This window comes from Anomaloglossus baeobatrachus, chromosome 4 (assembly GCF_048569485.1).
Source record: "Anomaloglossus baeobatrachus isolate aAnoBae1 chromosome 4, aAnoBae1.hap1, whole genome shotgun sequence".
In the NCBI taxonomy this organism is placed as follows: domain Eukaryota; kingdom Metazoa; phylum Chordata; class Amphibia; order Anura; family Aromobatidae; genus Anomaloglossus; species Anomaloglossus baeobatrachus.
The window spans coordinates 225,645,206-225,670,063 of record NC_134356.1 but is presented as its reverse complement, the minus strand read 5'-3'; the positions used below and the strand labels follow the sequence as shown (position 1 = coordinate 225,670,063).

The 24,858-nt window shown below is 42.0% G+C and overlaps 1 protein-coding gene across 1 annotated transcript in view; it reads right to left on the bottom strand.

Moving 5' to 3' along the window:
- CHPT1 (choline phosphotransferase 1) overlaps positions 1-24,858 on the bottom strand; it is a 70,129-nt gene that overhangs the window by 13,364 nt on the left and 31,907 nt on the right. Inside the window, exons 2-7 of the mRNA XM_075344706.1 lie at positions 20,710-20,857; positions 20,403-20,544; positions 19,627-19,711; positions 14,722-14,853; positions 7,896-8,054; positions 6,836-6,961 (exon numbers count right to left, since the gene is read on the bottom strand). Coding sequence (XP_075200821.1) covers positions 6,836-6,961; positions 7,896-8,054; positions 14,722-14,853; positions 19,627-19,711; positions 20,403-20,544; positions 20,710-20,857 — 792 coding nt within the window. The remainder of the gene's footprint in view (positions 1-6,835; positions 6,962-7,895; positions 8,055-14,721; positions 14,854-19,626; positions 19,712-20,402; positions 20,545-20,709; positions 20,858-24,858) is intronic.

The following is a 24,858-nucleotide window of genomic DNA, read 5'->3' as shown; positions in this document are numbered from 1 at the left end:
TCACTGTCATCAGTGGTTCAGTGTTTGATGGGTATAGCTAGGCAATCGGCCCTGGGTAAGCTCGCCTTTGCTCTGTGGGAATTTATAAATTATAAATTCCCACAGAGCAAAGGCGAGCTTACCCAGGGCCGATTGCCTAGCTATACCCATCAAACCCTGAACCACAGATGACAGTAAATTCCTTCAGGGTTGCTTTTCTAGCCATTACATTAGGATACTGAACCACCAATGACAGCTATACTCTTCTTTGGGAATTTTTTGCAATCATATACCCACAACACACTAAACCACCAACGACAGTAAACTCTGTGAACAAGGCCGTTATGGCCAAAACATCAGAGAAAAAAATCTGTCAACTACTGTTCACTTCCTTTCCTTGGCAGCTCCTTCAGGGATGCTTTTCTACAGCTACTCCCCTCTTTGGGCATGTTTTGCATAATTTTTTGCAGGGGAAGATAAAAACTGGCTGAGACTGGGGGGAGGCTGGAGGGAGGCTGATGCTGACACTGGGGGAGGCTGAGACTGAGACTGGGGGAGGCTGGAGGGAGGCTGAGGCTGAGACTGGGGGGAGGCTGGAGGGAGGCTGGAGGGAGGCTGAGGCTGCGACTGGGGGGAGGCTGGAGGGAGGCTGAAGCTGAGACTGGGGGAGGCTGAGGGGGAGGCTGGAGGGAGGCTGAGACTGGGGGGAGGCTGGAGTGAGGCTGAGGCTGCAGCTGAGACTGGGGGAGGCTGAGGGAGGCTGGAGGGAGGCAGAGGCTGGGGGGAGGCTGAGGGGGAGGCTGGAGGGAGGCTGAGACTGGGGGGAGGCTGGAGGGAGGCTGAGGCTGCGACTGGAGGGAGGCTGAGACTGGGGGACGCTGGGGGGAGGCTGAAACTGGGGGACGCTGGGGGGAGGCTGAGGCTGAGACTGGGGGGAGGCTGGAGGGAGGCTGAGGCTGCGACTGGGGGGAGGCTGGAGGGAGGCTGAGGCTGAGACTGGGGGGAGGCTGGAGGGAGGCTGAGGTGGAGACTGGGGCAGGCTGAGGCTGGAGGGAGGCTGAGGCGGAGACTGGGAGAGAGAGGCTGATGCTGAGGGAAGATAGCGGCTGATGCTTGGGGAGGCTGGGGGAGAGAGGCTGATGCTGAGGGAAGATAGAGGCTGATGCTAGAGACAGAGGACAAGGGTTGAGGGATAGTGCAATGACAAAATCAATTGGGTGGGGGGAGTGTAAGGACTCAGAATAAGAGGGGGGCAGCATTGGGAGCTCATTATGGAGAAGGGGCAGCATGGAGTGGAGTAATGTAGGGGAGTCAATATCAAGAGTGGGGTAGTGTGTGTGTGTGTGTGTGTAGGGGGGGGGGTCTCAGCATAAACGTTAGTGTGGTGGTCTTAGCATGAGTGGGGCAACTTGGAGGTGTCATTATGGAAAAGAGGAAGGCAGCATTAGGAGCTCATGGAAAGGGGCAGCATGCATGGGACACTGTGAGGAGGGGGCAGCATGCATGGGACACTGAGGAGGGGGCAGCATGCATGGGACACTGTGAGGAGGGGGCAGCATGCATGGGACATTGTGAGGAGGGGGCAGCATGCATGGGACACTGAGGAGGGGGCAGCATGCATGGGACATTGTGAGGAGGGGGCAGCATGCATGGGACAGTGTGAGGAGGGGGTAGCATGCATGGGACATTGTGAGGAGGGGGCAGCATGCATGGGACATTGTGAGGAGGGGGCAGCATGCATGGGACATTGTGAGGAGGGGGGCAGCATGCATGGGACACTGTCCTCACATCATGCTGCTTCCTCCTCACAATGTACAAATCATATTTCATAATTGAGGAAGGTGTGGTGGGTATAATTTATAAGGGAGGGCAGTGTGGTGTTTTAGTTTATTAGGGGCAGTGTCACAGCCACAGTATATAAGTGGGGACGGTGTGGTGGGAATATTTTATGCTCATGCTATGTTTTGATGTGCCTGTGGTGATCCCCATTGGGGGGGGTTAGTGCCCTTCGTTTCTCATTGATACTTTTTAAAGTGTTTTACAGAGTAGATCTGCCTTAAACAGAGGTCGTGTGCGAAAACTCAATTTTACGTTGTCACTAAGGGACGCGACCACATAAAGTGCCTAGGGTAGCATGAAGGCAAAATACAGCCCTGCATACCAATGTAAGAAGTGTGTTGATATCAGTGGAGATTATGTGGAATACATTTAAAGTTTCATCATACTATCTCGTTTCTTTCTGGGTAAAGCCAAAGACTTATCAGCAGCCCCTCATATAAGTTTTGTGAGAAAAGATTCAGTATATCTTGTGTTTTCATCATTTAAACCACTGCTGTTTTGGGGATTTTTTTTGTCCAGTGGGTGGCTCTATCAGTGGCTGACAGGTATCTCTGTATGCACTCTTAGCTTTCACTTAATTAAAGTACCGCCCACTGGTCCAAAAATCCCAAAAAGAGCAAAGGATTAAATAATTAAATTACAGGTTGTACTGAATCTTTCCTTACAAAACTATATATATCAATCGGCTCAGCTCCCCCTGCTCTTTAACCAGCTATGGGAGGAGCTGCAGGCAGAGCGCATGGAATCGGCTTCACTACGGACATTTCTGCAGCGATTTAAAGCGCACATTTGCTCTTCAGATCGCTGCAGAAATTTCTGCAGTGAACTGTACGCAACGTGCGCACATAGCCTTATAGTAACAGGTTCCATATAAATGCAACACATTTTCTGCATAAAAAACCCCCACAGTATTTATGCTATGTAGGAACATAGCCTAATTCACAGCAAAATCTGCACGATTTGGTGCAGATCCATCATGTGGATCTCCCTGTGGTTTTCTCTGATTTCCTGGTGGAGATTTTCCACCTCATGTTCTAGGTCTGTGAACTTTCCTTAAGTGTATGTGCACACGTTGCTTTTTTGCTGCTTTTATCATATGTTTTTCCTTGCAGATTTTAATCAATACTGCAAGGAAAACCTCATGCCAACAAAGTCTATGAGAATCCTGACTTGCTGTGATGATGATGCTGCTTCTTTTTTCCTTGCAGATATAGTTGCAGAAAAAAGTAGCAGCATATCAATTCTTTCTGCACTTCTATAATCCACTGCAGTGCCCCCAGCCTGAAAATGCAAGCTCCGAGCTGCTTTATCATGGTTGGGTATCAAAATTGCGGGGGACCACACACTGGTTTTTTTTAACCCCTTCACAACCATGGACGGATATATCGTCATGGAGCGTGTCCTGTTAAGCCCCGCCCCCTGCCGCGGGCAAGCGGCGTTGATCGGCACACATCAGCTGTTTTCAACAGCTGACATGTGTGCCTGCATGTTACGAGTGGAATCGCATTCCACCCGTAACATTAATCCCTTAAATCTCGCTGCCAAAGTCTGGCAGTGAGATGTATATACGCGCGGTGAAGATTTTCACTTACCGCCGCCCCCACCGGATGTCACGTGAGTGATCACGTGACTTTCGGTGGTTGCCATGGTAGCACAGGGTCATGTGATGACGCCTGCAGCTATGAGGTTTCACTTTCGTTTTCACCCTGCCCAGAGGCCAGGGAAGCAGGAAGTGACTGTATCTGCTGTTTACAGCTGTATAGCTGTGATCAGCAGATAGATAAAAGCGATCGGATTGCTGATCGCTATAGCCCCCAGGGGGACTAGTAAAATAAAAAAAAAAAGTTAAAAAAAAAAAACCAAAAAACAAAAAAAAGTTCAAATCACCCCCCTTTCCCCCCCATTGAAAATTAAAGGGTTAAAAAATAAAATAAATATACACATTTGGTATCGCCGCGTTCAGAAATGCCCATCTATCAAAATATAAAATCAATTAATCTGATTGGTAAACGGTGTAGCGGCATAAAAATTCCAAACGCCAAAATTACGTTTTTTGGTTGCCGCAAGTTTTATGCAAAATGCAATAACAGGCGATCAAAACGTAGCATCTGCGCAAAAATGATACCATTAGAAACGTCAGCTCCAGACACACAAAAAAAGCCGTGACTGAGCTATAGATCCCAAAAAATGAGAACGCTATGGGTTTCGGAAAATGACGCAAAACGTACACCACTTTTATTGGACAAGCTTGTGAATTTTTTTTAACCCCTTAGATACAAGTAAACCTATTCAGGTTTGGTGTCTACAAACGCTCACCGACCTCAGGCATCATACCCACACATCAGGTTTACCATATAGTGAACACCGTGAATAAAACATCCCAAAAACTATTGTGCCATCACACTTTTTTTGCAGTTTTTCCACACTTGGAATTTTTTTGCTGTTTTCCAGTACACCATATGGTAAAACTTATGGTTTCATTTAAAAGTACAACTTGTCCCACAAAAAACAAGCCCTCAAATGGCAAGATTGACGGAAAAATTAAAAAAAAACCAAAAAGTTACGGCTCTTGGAAGAAGGGTAGCAAAAAACAAAAAAAACGCAAAAACTGAAAGTGCCCCGGGGCTGAAGGGGTTAAATTACTTATTTAAAGACGCATGCAGTCCTGCTTATTTTTGGTACACAGCCAACAAACGCTCGGCTGTATGCTTTATCTGTGCTGGGTATCATAATATGAGGGGAACCTACGCCGATTTTTTAATTATTTTTACACCAATATAGACACACAGACAGTGTCTCTGATTGGAAGCAATCAGATGCTGTCAGACAGGATGGGGGCACTGTCTGACTGCAACCAATCAAGGATGCTGGGATTGCTGGTGGGCAGGGGAAGCAATGAAGATGTATGAAGGATAGTCAGTGGCCCCAGAAGTAGTATTACAGCTGTGCGGAAACTGGTAAGTATAAAGTGCCTGCGCTTATCCCCCTATCCCTTCTACCACCATTTTTTAATTGCCTAATTCAGGTCCCTTAGATTAATATGGGGACCGGTGTCCGGCCAGATATCTGGGATTGATTCCGGTCCTGAACCGGGTTTATTTCTTTAAATCCGGTTAGACCCGCGGATCCTGGGCATCTGCAAGTCCGCCCATCACTCTAAAGTTTTTACTTTCAGCCCAAGCTAGAAGCAGATGTTTCAGAGAAAGCAAGCTGTTACTTAATTATACATGCACAAACAGGATGCAGACAAGCCTCTCAACATGATGGACACTTCACAGGTGCAAGGTAAATTGCACACCAGTGGCGCGCATAGGGCACTGTTCACACTTGTATGCGCATGGTGTCCAGCCAGCAACCTATTACCACGCCCTTACTATTAGATTAGGCGGGTTACCCGGACACTACTCACTGCAGCACGCAAGGGACAGAAATTCCACTATGCACGGCCGTATTAAGAGGCCCGGCTGCACCCCGCATAGTCAAAGTGCAAAAAATACATATACAATATATGTGAGGTATTAGTTTGTAAATTGGCCAATGTACGTAAGCCCACAATCCTCATCACGGATCCTCACGCTTGCGGGTCCCTACACTGATAAATATCAAAAATAGCAAATTTTTAATAAAATAAATAAAAATAGCTATTTTTGATATTTATCAGTGTAGGGACCCGCAAGCGTGAGGATCCGTGATGAGGATTGTGGGCTTACGTACATTGGCCAATTTACAAACTAATACCTCACATATATTGTATATGTATTTTTTGCACTTTGACTATGCGGGGTGCAGCCGGGCCTCTTAATACGGCCGTGCATAGTGGAATTTCTGTCCCTTGCGTGCTGCAGTGAGTAGTGTCCGGGTAACCCGCCTAATCTAATAGTAAGGGCGTGGTAATAGGTTGCTGGCTGGACACCATGCGCATACAAGTGTGAACAGTGCCCTATGCGCGCCACTGGTGTGCAATTTACCTTGCACCTGTGAAGTGTCCATCATGTTGAGAGGCTTGTCTGCATCCTGTTTGTGCATTAGATGTGTTGGCCTGGGCTAACTGGACTGGTTGCCCTTTTTTGCTGTGAGTACATTTTATAATACATTTTTGGGGGAGTTTTTAGCTCCTCTTTTTGTTGCTATTTTTGACTGTTACTTAATTAGCTGCTCTTGCCATAGTAACTGAGCATCAAAGCCTTGATCATGTTAGCCGGTTAATTGAGCGAGGCAGTGCCACTACAACTTGTGCACATCTCATCTCGTGCAAAATCTCCTCTAACATATTCCTGGGACCCTACATACATTTCCAGTTAACTGCTTATAAATACGATGCAGCTTCTTTTTGCGATCTTCTTTATGCAACCTCCTGCTGAAGATTGAGCTGTTCATGAACTTATCAGCAAAATAGCGCTGAGGAGACGGTGGGCAAAATTCAATTTTGACAAAAATGGGAATCGTTAAGCATTTGAATGAAGAATTATTCAACTTAAAATTATTAAATTGCCTACCGCTATGTAGACGCTTTCAAAAATTTTTTAAAACACACAGAAATGACACATCAGATTTAAAAAAATTGGCATGGTCAGGAAGGTGAAACCTGGTTTTGGAATTATGGGGTTTAAGAACGTAAGTCTAAGGAGTCACTGCAGAAGTGCAATGTAGATACTGCACTTTCAGTCTGCAGAAATTTAAAGTACAATACACAAATTGAGTTTTCAAAATCCCATTCGCACACTGTGGGGGAATAAAAAAAATAAGCAAAACACTAAGAGCATTGTGTTGATTTCAAATCTGTAGAAAGGTCATTCTTGTGCAGATGTTCATTCTGGATTTGACCTTATTCAGAGTAGGGTACAATCCACGAGTATTATATGCTTATTCGGTCACTGATTTATTGTGAATTTGTTGCAGCAGAAATTTTCTGCAATATGTGAATAACTATTGCTAAGCTGTTTTTAAAGTATCATATATACATACAAAGAGGGAACATTAGTACATGGATCACATTAGTACAATAAGAACTACTTACCATTGCCAACCATAAAACAAGGTATTCGTCAATGAAACTGTTGAAATACTGATCAAAAAATAGAAGTCCTGGTCCAATAAATGCAGAATCCTGAAGATAGAGCTCACTTTTGGTCATGTGGGCCAACTGAAAGAAATCATTAGAAAGGTGGCATTATATAACATGATCTTTAACATGCACATTTATATACGCGGTTCGTTGATGGTACTTTTTACATGTTATACAGGTTTTTCATATTTATAAACAAAGTCTATAACAACTGAGTATATAACATTATTGTAAGTGCCTTGAAAAAGTAATCCTATCACATTAACTTTTCTGAAATATAACATGAAATCTCGCTAATGCTGCAGTCACCCTTGCAAGTGACACGAGCAAGAATCGCATTGTACTGCCCGGACCGGGCTCCCTCTCTCTTTCAGCTTCATGTATTCTTATGCAGCTGACCCGCTCGTGCCAGGAGAGCCATCGGCCGGTCTGAGTGATGCGATCCCCGTACGAGTTACACGCAAGTATGACTCCAGCCTAAAATACATTTAAGTGTGTGGGTGTGACGTGGAAAAGTTCACTTGAATACTTTTTCAAGGAACTAAGTTTTAAGCCTCATTCACATAACGTTTTCATTGCTGAGTGCGATTTGTTTATTTTAGAAGCACTACATACGACAGCCTATGGGGCTATTCACATTTCAGATTTTTTCCTCAGTGGTCCATGTAAAATTGCAGAAACATGACCGATATTGATTAGAGTGTGGGATGAAAAATCAGCAATGAAGTTTAAAAGTCAATGAAAAAAACCTGACCGTGTTCATATGTCATTCACATGCTGTCCGTTTTTCAATGACTAAATAGATAAGGTGCACAAACCTTTTTTTTTCCTCAACCGTGGAAAAAAAAACCAAAACAAAAAAAAAACAAAAACTGATGAAATTCTGACCAAAGTTTGATTGAAATCTGATGAAACTCACTAAGTAAAAAAATCCCCTGGTGTCTGAATGAGGATTTAGAGTTGTTCCACAATACATTAGACAGTTCAGAATTAAATACATACAGAGACTTACCACAAGCTTAATAGTAACTTTGGCACTCACACACCCAAAGGTTAAGGTGTAAAGACATGGATGTTTGTAGAATATATCGGTTGTTGACTTCTTATAAATCATTAGCCCCAACATGAGGATTAGTCCAATATGAAGACCAGGAGATAATACACTTGTTCCCTGTCAGAAGGTGGATAAACATATTTTTAAACATTTATTTTTGCTTTTTCTTATTTATTTGTCAAAAGTGCCTAATTGGTTACCAGCTGATGTGGAGCTCACAGTTAGTTTTTTCTTAAATGGTGACTGCTTATTGCTGCTGGTATGTTCTGCTTAGCGACAGTGAATGTTATTGTTGAAAGACTACACAGAAGAATCCACACGCTCTACAATACAGATTCAATCAAAGACTGTGAAATCTCAGACTAGTTCTCACAGCCATCATCTGCCAGGAAGGACAGCTATCATCTGCCTGGAATTACGCAAACGTGGCTCATGAGCCTTCATCAAAGGTGGTGACGAGACATTGGATGAACCAGTACGTCTACTGTTGGGAAGCAGTTACTAATTACTGTAGTCTCGGAAATTTTCAACCCTTTCATGACAAGCATCTGCACTACTTTGTAGAATTTCTTTTGGCTGTGTGACCTCCTATAAATGTGATGCATTACCAGAGACTCGGTGGCATAGCCAGCACCTGGGCAATGCAAGTATTTTGCACCTGCTAACGTGGACAGTCTGCACTCCCTTAGTTCAGTATTGAATCCCGTAATCCACAAACACATAGTGTTTTCAGAAACTACTGATGTAATTCATCCTCTATTTATCTAGAATAAGATGGCAAAGATCAGTTCAACAACATGAGATTTGTCTTCTCCGTCACTGCCTATGCAGAATAAAGCGATCAAGAAACTTTTCAGTGGCTTCTGTGCTCTTTACAGACAACAAATGAGATGAAAAAGCTATTTCATCATAGAGCTTTTGTCCTCTCGGTCAATACCCTTCTAAGTAGCCAATGATAAACTCCTCTTGACTGCTGTTCTTTGCTTTACTCATTAAAAAGGACCTTTAAAAAAAAAAAAATAATAATATTTTGCATATTTTAACAATAACCCAATCACAACGTATCACATACAGGTACGTAATAGTTTGTGTCCCTGCCTTTGATGCAGACTCGTATTCCGAGCTTGCATCTTTTCCTGCGCATGCGACTGATGTGATCAGCCGACATGTGCCTCTAACAGCGGAGGATAGATCGGAGATCCCCCGCCGCTTTTAACCAGTTGAATTCCGCTATCAGTCTCTTCATAGCGGGATTTAACATGCACAGACGGGGAGCGTGTCATTCAAAACTCCTATCGGCAGCCCAATGACGTGATCAGGGGGCGCCGATGGTTAGTTATGATAGCGGGGGTCAGCTGATGACACCTGTATAAGTTATGTTGAACTTCCTGTGAACTCCGGCTGCAAGCATTCGCAAGAAGTCAATATTTGTGCTATACAGAGTAGTACTGACGCACCGCTCTGCATACCACAAGCGACTGGATGATCCCAGCTTCAAGTCGTCTATGGGGACTAGTACAAACAATAAAAGTGTGGGGGGGGGGGGAAGGGGAAAGTTCTTGGTTAAAAAAACAAAACAAAAAATAAAAAGTTGAAATAACCCCCCTTTTGCCCCGTTGAAAATAAAGCATTAATGTATATTTGGTACTTCCGGGTTCAGAAATGTTCGATTTATCAAAATATAAATAAATAAATCTGACCAGTAAACAGTGTAACAAAAAAAAAAATCAAAACACCAGAATTGTTTCTTTGGCTTCCGCAATATTGCAATAAAATGCAATAAGGAGGCAGCCAAATCATAACTACCCTAAAATGGTATCATGAAAAACGTCATCTCAAGACTCAAAAAACAAGCAATCCACAGATGCAGATTCCGAATACCGAGAACATTACAGGCCTGGAAAAATGACAACAAAAGTGGCATCATTTTTTTTTTTTTTTTAAGAAGTTATGAAGTTTTTTTCCCTCACTAGTCAAAAACAAAATATATGTTTCCATGTTTTGTATCTATGAACTCATACTGACCTGGAGAATCATACTGCCAGGTCAGTTTTACCATATAGTAAACATGGCAAATATAAAAAAAAAAATAAAAAATTGTGGAATTGCACTTTTTTTGCAATTTCACCACACTTGAACATTTTTTTAACCGTTTTCCAGTACAATATATAGCAGAATGAATGGTGTTCTTCAAAAGTGCAAATCTTTCCACAAAAAACAAGCCCTCATATGACTATATTGATGGAAAAATAAAAAAAAGTTATGGCCCTTGGAGGAAAAAACAGAATATCGCAGTGGTGAAGGGTTTAATAGCAATCATATCATCAATATTCCCTGAAGCCAGTTCAATAAGAAGAGGAGAGATCATTTCAACCTTTTAAGACCGGAGTAACATTATTATTATTATTATTATTATTATTATTAATAATAATAATAATAATAATATTATTATCATCATCATCATCATCAATAAACTGACTCTAGATGAAAATTATGTAGTTGCATAAAAAAAATTAAAAACAACTAAACTATCAATAAAACTATTAACCACTAAAAATCATATAGCCAGACACTCAATCATACCTGTCCCCCATGCCCATCACCTACCTCTCCCATGTCATTAAGTAACTCATTATGCAAACATGATAGAACTAATTATACAGAACACTCTGCTGGGAATCCTATAGAGAAGTGTCTGCTATAGCTAACCGCCGTTCCATACCTTAAGGCTATGTGCGCACAGTGCGTGTTACGTTGCGTTTTTCGGGTGCGTTTTTGGCTTAAAACTGCATGACTTTGCTTCCCCAGCAAAGTCTATGAGTTTTCATTTTTGCTGTCCACACACACAACTTTTTTTTTTAAGCTGCGTTTTGAGCTTTAAAAAAAAAAAAAAAATTGACATGTCAATTCTTTCCTGCATTTTTCTGCGTTTTCCCCCCATGCAACGCATTGGAAAGACACAAAAAAATGCAGAGATCAAAACTGCAGCAAACCGCAGCCAAAAACGCGGTAAAAAAACCATGCGTTTTTACTGGTGCATTTTTTGCACGTTTTTGCTGCGGGTGCGTGCGGGTGCGTTTTTAGCGCCCAAAAACGCAGCGTCAAAAAAACGCAGCATGCGCACATAGCTTGTGCACATACTAAGGCTAAGTGCAGAAATCTGTGTCTCTTGGTAGAAAAAAAAAAACACGCATTTTTGATGCTTTTTTTTCCCATGCGTTTTCTATGCATTTCAGGGTGGAAAAATGTTGCAAATTTCTGCAGCAAATATACAAGGGAAAATAAGCAACGTGCATAAAAGATCAGGTTTCTCATTGACTTTGCTGGCATAAGGATTTGCATGCAGTTTTGTGATAAATCTGCACACAAAACGCGATAAAAACACAGTGTGTACATACCCATTAAGAGGACCTTTTAGCATACGTTTCATGTTGAATTAGACATGTAATGTAATAAAGGCTGCAAAGGAGAATTTAGGCTATGTGCACACATTGCGTTTTTTTCAGTGCAGAAAAAACGCACCCTCTGGCAGAGGGGACAATTGTAAACAATGCGTTTTGGGAAAACGCATAAAAAACGCATGCGTTTTTCATGCGTTTTCAATGCGTTTTATTCAGGTGCGTTTTTGACCACATGATCCAGTGACAGTGCCCACAGTACATCCAGTACACAGTGTCAGCCTTCCTGCAGAGATGTGAGTGTTGCCCACAGGAGAACGCATCTACCCATGCCCAAGATTTGGGTTCAGGCTGCTGTGGACTTTAGTTCTATTCTACCTGCAGAGAACACTCTTGTCTCCGCAGCATAAATTGACATGCTGAGGCTCGGGAAGCCACGCCGCAGGTCAGTTTATGCTGCGGAGAAAAGCAGTACAGTGGGCACGGGATTTCTAAAAATCCTTCCACTGTGCTTCTACTGCACAACGCAGCGTTATGGACGCAGGGAAAACACTCTGCGCCCATAACGCTGCAAACCCTGATTGTGGGCACACAGCCAAAAATACGTCAATGGATGTCAAACATATATATAACGTCCCACACCCCTGCATATTCTAAGCTGGCGCCCTTTAGTGCCTTTCATGTGGCACTAAAGGGTGCCTAGCCTTGTATTTAGCCCAAAAAAAATAATTAAAATAAATGACGTGGGTTTTCCCCTATTTGTGATAGCCAGTCAGGGTAAAGCAGACAGCTGTAGCCTGCAAACCACAGCTGACAGCTTCATCTTGTCTGGTGATGAATTTGGAGGGCTCCCCAAGCTGGGTTTTTTTTTGGTTTTTTTTATTTATAAAATAAAATAAAATAAAAAAAAAACGTGGGGTCCCCAGCCAAAGTGAAGCTGACAGCTGGGGTCTGGTATTCTCAGGATGGGAAGAGCCATGGTTATTGGACTCTTCCCAGCCTAAAAATAGCAGAGCGCAGCCGCCCCAGAAGTGGCGCATCCATTAGATGCCCTGGTGCGGTGGCAAACTGGGTAATATATGGGGTTGATACCACATGTGTAATGTCACCTGGCATCAAGCCCAGCAATTAGTGATGTTACGGCGTCTATTTGATACCAGACATAACTAATTGACAGTAATAGCAAAAAAAATTGACAACAAAAAAAAATTTGAAAAAACACTCCCCCAACACATATCCTCTTTCACCAATTTATTGAAAAGAAAAGAAAAAAAATTGGGTCCGCAGTAATCCATTTTTGATGTCCTACGTCGCCTCTGGACCTTCTAGCATATGGGGGGCACGCTCAGAGAACGTGTCCCCCATTTTCTAGTAGTGCAGACCCTCCATTTAAGGAGAGTGGGTGCAAAGAATCTGCACCCACTCTCCCTGGGTCACAGCTGTAGTGTGCCGAGCAGCAGCCAGCGCAGCTCACACTGAACACAGGAAGCTGTCAGCTGCTCGGCACATGTGACCGGCGCGCACTGTGAAGGAGGAGAGGGCCGCGGGGGATCAGCGCTGTGACAGGTACGGGGGTTACCGGGGGTACACCGGGCGGGAATAGGGGGTGACCTGGCAGGGCCTGGGGAGCAGTTTTCTGTTGCATGTGTTATTGCACATGCGACAGAAACAGAGGAGTAGGGCGGCCGGTGCGCTGCTGTGCGCGCGGCCATGTTGGATTTTCGGGAGGGGGGGGAGGGTCGAAGGTCGGGGCTGGCACTTTGGCGACACCGGCTTTCCTGAACCTTGCCAGAAAGTGAGGTCAACAGGAAACCTCTTGACCTCACTTCCAGGTAAAATGCCTTCGTTCTGTATGCCGATAAAGCATGTGGACCGCAACAAAAATGCAGCAAACTGCGGTGTAGCTGCGTTCTGACCCACATAATTGATTTCAATGGGTGGAGAACGCAGCTACAACGCACAAAAGAAGTGACATGCTGCTTTTTTTTTCCCACACCGATTTTTGGCATCCAGAACGCTGCGTTTAGATACGCAGCGTGTGCATTGATTTTTCGGTTTTCTCATAGACTTTGCTGAGGAAGCTGAACGCATGCTATTTGGCACTGAAACGCTGCGGTTCTAAACGCAGCATTTCCGCGGGAAAAAACGCAACGTGAAACGCAACGTGTGCACATAGCCTAATGGTTTTGTTTTGCCTCTCCGTTGTGGAGATTTTAGCAATGAAAATATTTGATGCCTAATGAGTTAAGAACAAAAAAAACAAAACTACTTTTTATTCTGCTCTGCAGCCACTGTTACATGCTGTGTCCAGATCAAAATAAAAAATGTGGTAAAAGGTCCTCTTTATGGTGTTCAGCCAAGCACTGGCTGTGACTGCACCGCTCCAAGAGTTTGGTGCCTATTCCCCCTTCATCACTACTGTACTACTTCAGACAACAGATTCTGGCAGCGTTCCTGAGGATTTGTAGTCCAATCCTCATGGGCCATTTCATCCAGGTCACTAACATTCTTGTGTTCTCAGTGCGTGATTAAAATAAACCAAAACATCCAAAAGTTTGTAAATTCTGCTAACAAACAACATTTGTAATGGGGACTGAATCATTCTGATTCAAACTGTATGTACTTGACAATATCAAATAAGTATTCTTTTACCTTTTTTTTTTTTTTTTAACAATATTCATAAATCCCCCCCCCCAAAAAAATATGATGCTTTCCTTTGATCACATAGTTAATAACTGCACTATTTAAGTAGTATAATGTAATTCAGTGTATTATCCCAGCATCAGTCTTAGGGCTCATGTCCACTTGCGATTTTCATATGCGAGTGCGATCCGATAAAAAAAATCTGATTGCACTCGGACCAGTGTTAATCTATGAGACAGTGTCCTCTTGCTTAATTTTCTACAGCACAAATCGTGCTCTCTGTGCAATTGCAGCATGCTGTGTTTTGCACCGAGTCTCGGCTCACACTTGTGTAAAATCGCACTGCACACGCATGTTAATGTGACTGCAGTGCGGTGCACGCAGAGACAGACAGCGGAGGAGATGGGGAGAAAGTGCTCCTTCCATCTTTACCGCTCCTGTGATGTGATCGCATGACCCTCGGCTGACACCTGCAGCAGAGAGTCATTAGCATATCGCTTCCGATGCTCTAGCATCGGAAGCGGTACGCAAGTGGACAAGAGCCCTTATACTGACAGCACACCTATTAGACCCTGCACCTTGTACATAAGTCTAGTAGTGCATGTGTAACACTTGCACAGGTATACCAATAAATGTATTAGGTTTTCGATCTTAATATATTGAACATCTGCAACCCACATTTACAGTAAATCAATGTACACAGTAGCATACATAACACGTACTATATGTAAAAATATACTTACTGCAACCGTAGATCCATTTTTGCCTACTCCACCGCTGAGAATGACTCTAAAATAGTTGCTACAGGAGTAAATTGTTCCTGACACAATTCCCATAAGTGGGAGAAATTTCAGTGGCAATCCAATCATAGGAATCTTAAATGAAAACATACAAATCGGTAAGGCTTCTGTCATACATTATGTTTGGCATTTTGAGGTGTTCAGACGTTCGTGAGAGCCTTAGTAAAACATCGACATACACAGCATTTTGGTTTGTGAGGTTTTGGGGGAGACCTTAATTTTTTTTCCTGTTATTTTTGTCTATAGAACATATTGAGGTAGCCCCAACGTGTTGTTCAACACACATTGTAATCATACAATTGTAAGCAACATTAAAGGGGTTTTTCATTATATTGATCCTTAGGATAGGTCATCTGCAGAAGATCGTTGGAAGGTGAGACAACACAAAGCCCCACCAGTTATCAGCACCAGTAGTGGTTGGATGTAAAAAGTGTACAACGCTAAACTCCACAAAGTCACACTAATTATTGGCTACTACCAGGCACTACAGATCAGGATCAGCTGCTATAACTTGACTATGGCATCTTCTTACACTGTTTACGTTGAGCCTCTGTAGGTGGTAACACTGATGGGTGGTGGTGGCAGAAACACTAGAACCACCAACAATCTGATATCGATGACCTATCCTAGTGTAATGGAAAAAATCCTTTAACCTCAACACTAAAGAAGTGCTAATACCACAAATAAATGAACAAGAACCTACAAAAATGAGTAAAAGAAGTCTTTAATAAACAATTACGATAAAAGTAAATAAATTGAGAATGTCAAACAAGGCAAAAACCACACAGGACTCCAAGATCGTACAAAAATGAAAGCGACTGCAGCTTTTAACTATGGAGTAGGGTTACAAGTACAATATGTATACAGACTGCAAAAATGTCCCGAAAAATATGAACAACAGTTGGTGTTGAAAAAGAACAGATCACTTAAAGGAAACGGTCATGTGGAAAAATGCTATTAACCTTCAGATATTGGGTTACTCTGCAGGTTAATAGCATTCTAAACCAGCCTGGCATCTGCACATTAAGGCTGTGTTCACACACTGCGTTTTTTACCTGCGTTTTTGGTCCGTTTTTGGTCCGTTTTTGCTGCAGAAATTTCTTGAGAAATTCTTGTAACCTTTCTGCAGACATTCCCCAGCAAAACCTATGGCAAAAAAAATTAGCTGTGCACACACTGCGTTTTTTTTCTTAAGAAAATTCTTTCAGTAGATTTTCTTAAGAAAAAGAATGAGCATGTCACTTCTTTTCTGCAGCTAACTGCGTTTTTTGCCATAGATAATTGGCACAATAACGCAGGGAGCAACCAGCGGTAAAAACGCACCAAAAACGGACCTAAAACGGACCTAAAACGCACCGAAAACGCGGCAAAAACGCAGGTGCGTTTTTGGTGCGTTTTTTAACACAGGTGCACTCTTAAGAAATTTCTTAAGAAATTTCTTAAGAAAAATCATTTTTCTAGTGTGAACATAGCCTTAACCCCGCTGCCGGGAAGAAAGGAACTTTAATCCTCCTGGCAGCATTCCAGTTTCAATCACGGAGGAGGCATCGGTTCAGTCACCGTTCGGTGTATCGAAAGCGGCAGCTATAACCACACCCCTCACAATGACTGACAGCTTCCTCTAATTGTGAGCGGCTGTCAGCCAGTGCGGCGGGAGGCGTGGCTACAGCCACCGCTCTCCATACACAGGGCGGCAACTGAACCAGAGTCTGCCCGCCTCCATGACAAACAAAAACGCTGTTAGGAACATTAAAGTTCTTTTCCTGCAGTGGGGTTTATTATGCAGGCACTGGGCAGGTTTAGAATGCCATTAACCTGCAGATTAACCCCATATCTGCAGGTTAATAGCATTTTTACACGTGACAGGTTCCTTTTAAAGAGTACACTGTGGAGGAAACGCTTACAGGGATGAAAAGTTTAAAGGGATATTATATACCAAACATCATCTGGTCTATTGTATAGAAATAGAGGGTGCATATAGAGTGGAGCTGAGTGTGCAAAAGCAATAAACCCGCCACAAATAATACATATGGTGCTATGCAAACAGATGTACAAAATACCCCAGGTAGGTATCTATAGAGACATGGCTCAAAAATGGAATAAAATGAACCAAGATTGCCAGAAATTAGTCAAAGCAGTAGTAGTAAGAGAGCCAGTCCCACCCTAGAGATGGAGAAAGAGTGGAATACCTGACAGAAAGGTCATGAAACGCTGCAGAACTGAGAAGATGTGAGACAAATACTAATATGAAGATAGGAGGACAAAAGACCTGTGTAATGGCCCGAGAACCATTTCACGTGATTTTTTTTTAAGTTAAAAGGATTGTCCACTACTCAGCCAACCCCTTCTCAATTATATTATTCCCTCAAAGAGGAAAACCTCTTAATTCTCACCCTGGGTGCCAATGTTATTCCAGCAAAGGGTCTGCTGTGGATCGCATGATCCACATGCTATCCATGTTATGTCACATGAGCCCTGCAGAAAATCAGAGGCCACTCCATTGTCACTTCCTTTGGACAAAACTGTCATCTACAGGAAGTCAAAGAGCAGCAATAGCTTTCTTTTCTTCAGATTGTCAAATCTGTCAGAATTATGTGAGTTAAGCGGAAAATTAGCAGCTGCTGATTTGCTGCAGGGCTCATGTGACAGAATGTCACATGAGCCATGGGAGACCCGTCGATGATGAAGCTGGAATGGCTGTGGCACTGGAGGGAGAAGTATAAGCTGACTATTCTGCATGGAGGAATATTGTAATTTTGAAGGGGTTGTCCGACTACTGGACAACCTCTTAAAGTTGACACGTGCGGTGTCCCTTGAAAAAGGCAATCCGAAACGGCTGTTGGGCGCGGACCCTGGACCTCTCCCTCCTACTTAAACTACTGGTATGTACCTTGTGATCACCTTACTTTATTGATCCTGGACACGGTAGTGCCAGGAAATTAGGGGAACTCCCATATTCCATGCCATGCAACTTTTCACTAAGGAGGGGACTGTTACATTTGGATGACTGAGATTTATATGTTTCCACTGCTTTCACTAGATACAATAATCTATAAAACTTCAGTCATCTATTACTTATAAGGCCCTGGTCCCCACGTGTGCGAGGTCTTCTAATTGTCCTCTTTAACCATGTTTTGTCACTTAGGAATTGTGTGTGCAATTCCTTTTAATTGTTTGTTTCTATGACTCTGATTAATAAAGATTTATGGATTATTTGACTCCACTGTGTGGTTTCCACATTTGTTTAACCTCTTAAAGTGTTGCAATACTTCAATGCAGTGGACTAAGCTGTGTCACAGTAGCTGCTGTGAAATTTGAGCTTAATTTTATTAGTATCTTATAACTTGGTTTTACTTTTCCTTTTAACTGCGGGTGTCAGGACTTACCAAGTGTAGTTTCCTCAGCTGGAGAACAGTGGAAAACTGCTGCTCCACAACATATTGTTCCTTAGCTATTGGCACTTAAGTATACTAGAAGCACTATCACTTGACATTTTTTGCATTTGTTTTTAACAGTTTAAAAACATAACACATTTGATTTAGTGATTGTAAATCCACATTAGATAATGTGTTTTACGATATATTTACTGTTCGGTATATGGCATTGCTCATTTAAAATGGATCTTTTAATAAAACAACTTATCCATATAATTACCTGAGAATCCTTTGATCTTTAAAAACATTCCATTGGCAGCAGAAAGTGAAAAGAAAGCAAATAAGAGCCTCAAGTGAGTTCTGATACAAGATGTAGGAAGCCAACAGCTGGGTGATCACATGTGCTCACTATTAAAGGGAATGAATATTCATTGCTCCCCATGCCCATAACCCCAAGCATGGGAACAGTGAATATTCACTCTCTTTAATAGCGGGCACACGTGATCAGTCACCTGCCCTTGCTTCCGGCAGCGGCTGGCAATAATGTGTGTCTTCTATTAAACAGAATGAATATTCACCAGGTCTCCATGCCCATAATCCCGGACATGGAGAGCAGTGAATACTCCATCAGCTGACATCGGAGTGTAAATGGGGATGCGAGGCATTGATGTTATGTGTTGTGCCGCTTACACAATGAAGTCAGTTTCCAGCATCAAAAAAAGGACATCACTCATAGGGGGAGCAGATGAATGGTGAATATAAACATTTATTTTTAATGTGTGCAGCTAGATGGGAGGCATATACACCAGGATGGGCCCATGATGCGGGACATATATAACAGAATGAGGGTCACATATACCAAGATGAGGGTCATATATACCAGTATGGGTGGGGGGGGGGTCATATTTAGCAGGTTGGGCCCAGGATGATGGGCATATATGCAAGGACGGGGGACACATGCCAGGATGGGACAGAGATAGGGACCATATATACCAGGATGGAGAACATATACACCAGGGTGGGGGACATTATCCCCCATAACAGTGTCAACAGCAAATCTCCCCTATTACAGTGCATCATGACTATATTTCTTTTTTGCTTCAAATAATTTTTTTTCCCTATTTTCATCTTCTAAAACCTTGGTGCATCTTATGGTCCGGTATGCTTTATAGTCGAAAAAAATAGTAATATATCAGATACATATTTGCATTACCATGGAGGACAGATCTATGCTCATCAGTGAGCCACTTCCTTCACACTAAAAAAGCTTGCCTTTATCGGAGGATGCCCACCAGCCATGGTATAATTAGGTCTTATACATATACTGGTAGTTGGTGGTCATTCTTGGGTACCGTATGTGAAAGAGGATGCAAAACTGATTGTAATATTTAGGAGTATAAGTTAATTTCATCATTCATATGCAAGACTTTCCATACCCAATATGAGAATTTAACATGATGCTTCTATATATTACCTCAAAGTCCCAAAAAGTAGTTCCGCAAAACGCAGACAGCAGAAATACTCCAGTCACAGAAAGCTGCAGCTCAGTGACATCAATTCTGGAAAAGATGACACGTTAGTTAATTAAGTTTACAACTAAGATACTCGTTATGTACTAAATCAAATGTACTAAAAAGAAATCTTAAAATGGAAATTATTCAGACAGTATTCAGACAGTATAGGTGGCCATATTCCCTCAAAAGTTATCTTATCAGTAGTGATGAGCGAGTTTAGTCATCGAAAAGAGTACGTCGGATGCTTGCACGGACTCTATCGAGTATAATGGAAGTCAACTGAAATCTCAAGCATTTTTCTAGATCTTCCGTAAAAATGCTAGTTTCCCATTGACTTCAGTTATACTTCGTACTTGACTCAAAACCTAGTCACAAGCATCGGATCTGCTCGTTTTGAAGACCGAGCACCCGAGCATGGTAGTGCTCGCTCATCACTAGTTGTCAGCTAAATCCTTGTTCAACCCACATGCACACTTGGCTCAATTCGCCTTAGTGTAAAGGTGTTACTCAATGGACAGAGTAGATAACCTGTTGCCAGATATCTCTGGGGGTGACTTATCTTCTTTGGGAACAAAATAATGAGCATGTTAAAAATTTGTCATGGCTGAGCCTTGCAGCACGACTTGATGCATGCAACTGCCAATGTAGACTTGTATAATGTGGATATATATAAAATTACGTTTGAAGCTCATGTTTTTAAATGTGTTTTGAGAAAGCATTAAAAATGACAACTTACAATCCAAACTTCAGAGTACCACACACGTAGGCCTGCCACTGGGCACAAAAGAACATGAACATGCTGACAAAGCAACAGAAAAACATCCAGCTGGGCATAGTTCCAAGACGTACTGCAGCTATCGTCCCCACTGCTACAAACACTGTATTGAGAGAAGAACAATAATTATATAAAGGAACTCCCCCCTAACATGTTGCAGCTTAGTAAAGAAAAAAACATTGGAAAATGTAAAATAAAAGTGAAAAAACCCCCACAAACAAAACATATCAAAGTTGTTAGAATCAAGTCCAACAAAAGGGAGTATTACCTATTGATATAGAGTCACAACCATGGTCAAATAACTCTCCAAGTGGGGAGCTACTGTTGGTTCTTCTGGCTTGTTTGCCATCAATAGCATCCAAAGACTGGTACACAAATAAGCCTACAGCACAGAGCAAAAGTGCCCAAGATGGCGCCTATGGGGAACAAAAACAAAACAATCTTGTCATGAAAAGAGGTTTACCTTATTACATATACTACAATATTTATAATGCAAGCATTCTCTACAGAAAGCTGCATAGATTTACTATCAAATGGTATCTCCTTGTATACTAAAAATATGCTCAAAGTTCCCCATACTAGTACCACAAGCCATATACGATGCTCTATTGTGAAAGGAATCAGACATCAAACTGCTGATTAGTTCAAGAAGCAGAATACTATAGTTAGTAAAGGACAAAAGGTAAATGAAACACAGACTGTGCAGTACTAGTAGAAAATATTCAAATACTGTATGTCCTGTACACTGTAAACTGGTAATAGTCATTTTTATTTTCTGGTGCTAGACCATGAAATTTACACACTGCAAATCCCCTGGCCATAAGGGACTGTGGTCGATGTACAACCTGATCTCCTAAACTGTGGCTGCCTCAACTGTGAATGCCCCGGACAGTCTAGTGCCCTGCTGTAGGTGGAACCAGGCATCATCTTATATCCCAGCCCTGAATGTTGAGCTACAATTTCCCAGGTACTGATACTTGCACTACTGTGACAGTTGGTATGGGTACTAGGGTCCCGCCAGTGAGAACATGTTGGTAGTATGGTATTGTACTACTAATGCCAGCCTACTGAATTGTTTTCTCCACTGGAAGCAGTTACCTCTTCAGGCCTGCTCTGATCAGTGAGGGCAATACTATTTCGGTGACTTCTTCCAGCAGTGAGAACAGGTTGGTAAGCCGGGAATAGTAGTAGTGTACCAGACTGCAGACATGTTCTCACCACCAATATGTTCAGAGCCCAGCAGTGGAATCATCACGACCTGAGCTCTGAAACCGTATTAAACAGATTGGGCTCTGCTCAATATAAAGCCCCATTAAGACGTCCGTGATGCATGGACATCTGCATAAGGCTTTACTACTGCAAGGCACATCAGAAGTGATGACTTTGTCAAGGTTTAAAGCGCTCTGCACACTGAACTTGAATGTGCACAGCGCTGTAATCATTGAGATAGTTATCTCTTCTGATGCCTTTCCAAATACAGCAAAACCTCATTCAGATGTCCATGCATAACAGACATGTCTGAATGAGACTATAGCAACATCACAGAGTTCACTTAGTTTGCAGAGATTTCATTAGAAAAAGAAGTAAAAAATAAAATTTTCCCTATTAAAAGTAAAGAAATGCAAATGAAAAAATAAACAGTTGTTGGGGCATGGCCTGGCAATGGCGCAAGACAGGCGAACGCATTAAGAGCTCGGTCTTCTCCTGTGTAATGCCGCCACATGTTGCCTAGTGAAATTAGGCAAAACGCTGCAATCTCTCGTTCCTGAATCTTGCCACAACTGTGTAAAGTGTGACTGATCGGTACACACTCACCTCGACTATATCAGAGGTAGGCCAGCGCTGATCATGAGCGAGGCAGGATTGAGGTCGTATAAGGATCAGGCACCGCTGACTGGAACAACAACATCAACGTGATGGGAAACCCCTCTGACAAGATGCCTGAACAGAGCAGTACGAAGATGCGGAGACCTGTGGTTAGTGACTACACCAGGGATCCTCCATAAACTGAGTGTGATGTAGCTGCTATTCCTGTACATAGCATCAAGAGCATTCAAGACTCCATTAGTAGTTTGCCATCATGTGTATGTCCCATCTGCCTTGATGTCTCTCCTCCATCACCTTCACATCGTGATCGAACCGCTCACCTTACTCCTCATCTCCATATCTTTGTGGAACCTCTCACCTTGTTCCTCACTTTCCTATCCTGTTGGACCCTCTCACCTTCTTTCTTGCTGAAGTCTCCAAGGTTATCTGGAAATCTGTTTAAATAGCTATGGAGATTGTGCATCTTTATGCTAGTATTAACTCCCAAATTTCTGAAGACAGCGATTAGATCTTGTACCAGTTCTTCATAATTGCCTGCTGTGTGATTACCCAAGTAGTTGTGCACAACAGAGACAAAACTCTTCTAAGACAAAGCCTCAGTGTCATCCATGCATATGGTAAAATTGAAATCGTTTAGGAATAGGAGGATCATCAAAGATTCCAGCTCCAGTTTTTCCCATGCTCAGTCCAGGGAATGATCTACAAATATATCTGAAGCAATTACACGATTTATCCAAAGCTCTAACAAATTGCTTCATTAATCCTAGCTTAATATGAAGCAGTGGGCGAATGATTTCGTTCTTGGGCACCAGCGACTTATTGTTAAAACAGATGAAATCAGAAGTTTACATACACTATCTATAAAGACACACATCCATGTTTTTCTCACTATCTGACTTCAAATCAGAATAAACCTTTCCCATTTTAGTTCAATTAGGAACCAAAATTATTTATATTTGCCAAATACCAGAATAATGAGAAAGAGAATGTTTTAAGGCATTTTTATTACAATGGAAAGAGACAACAGTTGCCATTGTGCAAGAGAACACATATCCAGCTTTTAATGGACTGGTCTATAAAAAGCCGCCAGTCTTCTGGTCGATATTCTGTTAGTGTCAAATGAAGTACAATTCCTGGGATATCATTGCAGTATAAAAGTTCTTTCTCTTGCTTGAAATATGGAAGAAGCCTCTCTTTTCTTGTCCGATAGGCTGTAATTTTAACTTCCTCCTTTATAAGATTTTTTTCATTAACTCTGGACGCTAAAAGATCAGATGCTTGGTTGACAGAATTAAGTCTTGAATTAGATCATTGAGTTCTTTTGGACATAATGGCTGAGGCTTCGAAGAGCTTTCCTCATTCACTTCCACTACCTGCCACCATACATTCCAATCCCTACCTCTCTCCAGGGTCTGACAGTGGATAGTCTGGTAAACACTGGTATGGGAACGTAATTTCCATGTGGAATAGGTCGCCTTGCTCATTTCCAAATCAGGATCATCAAACTCAAGCTTTCATGTAATGATTAAAGCCTTTAATCTTTAGAACATAAAAATAACAATCGTTCACCATTTGTCCAGTGTCATAGATAATCCACATGTTTTGGTCACCATATGTGGAGCCCGAGAGTTAGCCTGGTCTCCAAGCTGTACTTCAAAATAAGCCAGATATACACGATGCACAAAATCTGTGATATTTCTTTGTTTTTCAGCCATGTACTCTCCACAGATGTAGCAGAATACATCAGCACTGTTCCTGCTTTTCTTGAAGTCATAATTTTTACATCTATTTATATACTTAAGACTGAACATTTTGGGTATAAACCAAGACTGGGTTGACAAACTTTTACTGTAGCGACTTCTTTCCTCAGCAAATTCACAGTAGAATTCTGGCTTTGTAAAGTCTCTTTTATAGCATTGTAGGCCTACAAATTGAAATACAAAATAATTATATGGGATATTTCATCACCTAAGACACTGTTACACAGTCAAAAGACAGACGAAAACTATTGCATTTGTTATCACACATAAGTCGCATTTGGGGGAATGCATTATTTTCATGGATGTCCATTATCTCAAAAATTAGCACCAATTCAGCAGAAGTAATAGGATTTTTTTAATTCAGCACCATCAAAATACCCTTATCCATGGAAAAAAAACATTGGAACCTGATTTTTTTTATGTTTTTTTAGACCTGTGTTTTATATCTCATCATTCACTGGTGTCCAAAGCCACCAGAAAAAAAGCATGCAAAATGCATGTTTTTACCGCGAATTTTTCCTGCCAAGAGATTCAGAAATTATGCAGAAATTTCTGCGTCCAAATACTGAATGTGTGCACATAGCCATATAGAGAAATATGATCCAGAATTGTTATTTTTGTTGAAAATACAGATACTTGTACAGGACCTGTTCCAACTTTGTGGCATCTATTTGAAGTGGTTTTCTATGAGTTTATTACTGATGGCTTAACCTTAAACAAAGGACAACCTCATCAGAGTGATGGTGGTCACCTAACCTGAAACCCCTCAGCCACAATACCAAAACATACCCAATATGAAATGTGCAGATCTGTTTGGTAAATTATAAAAT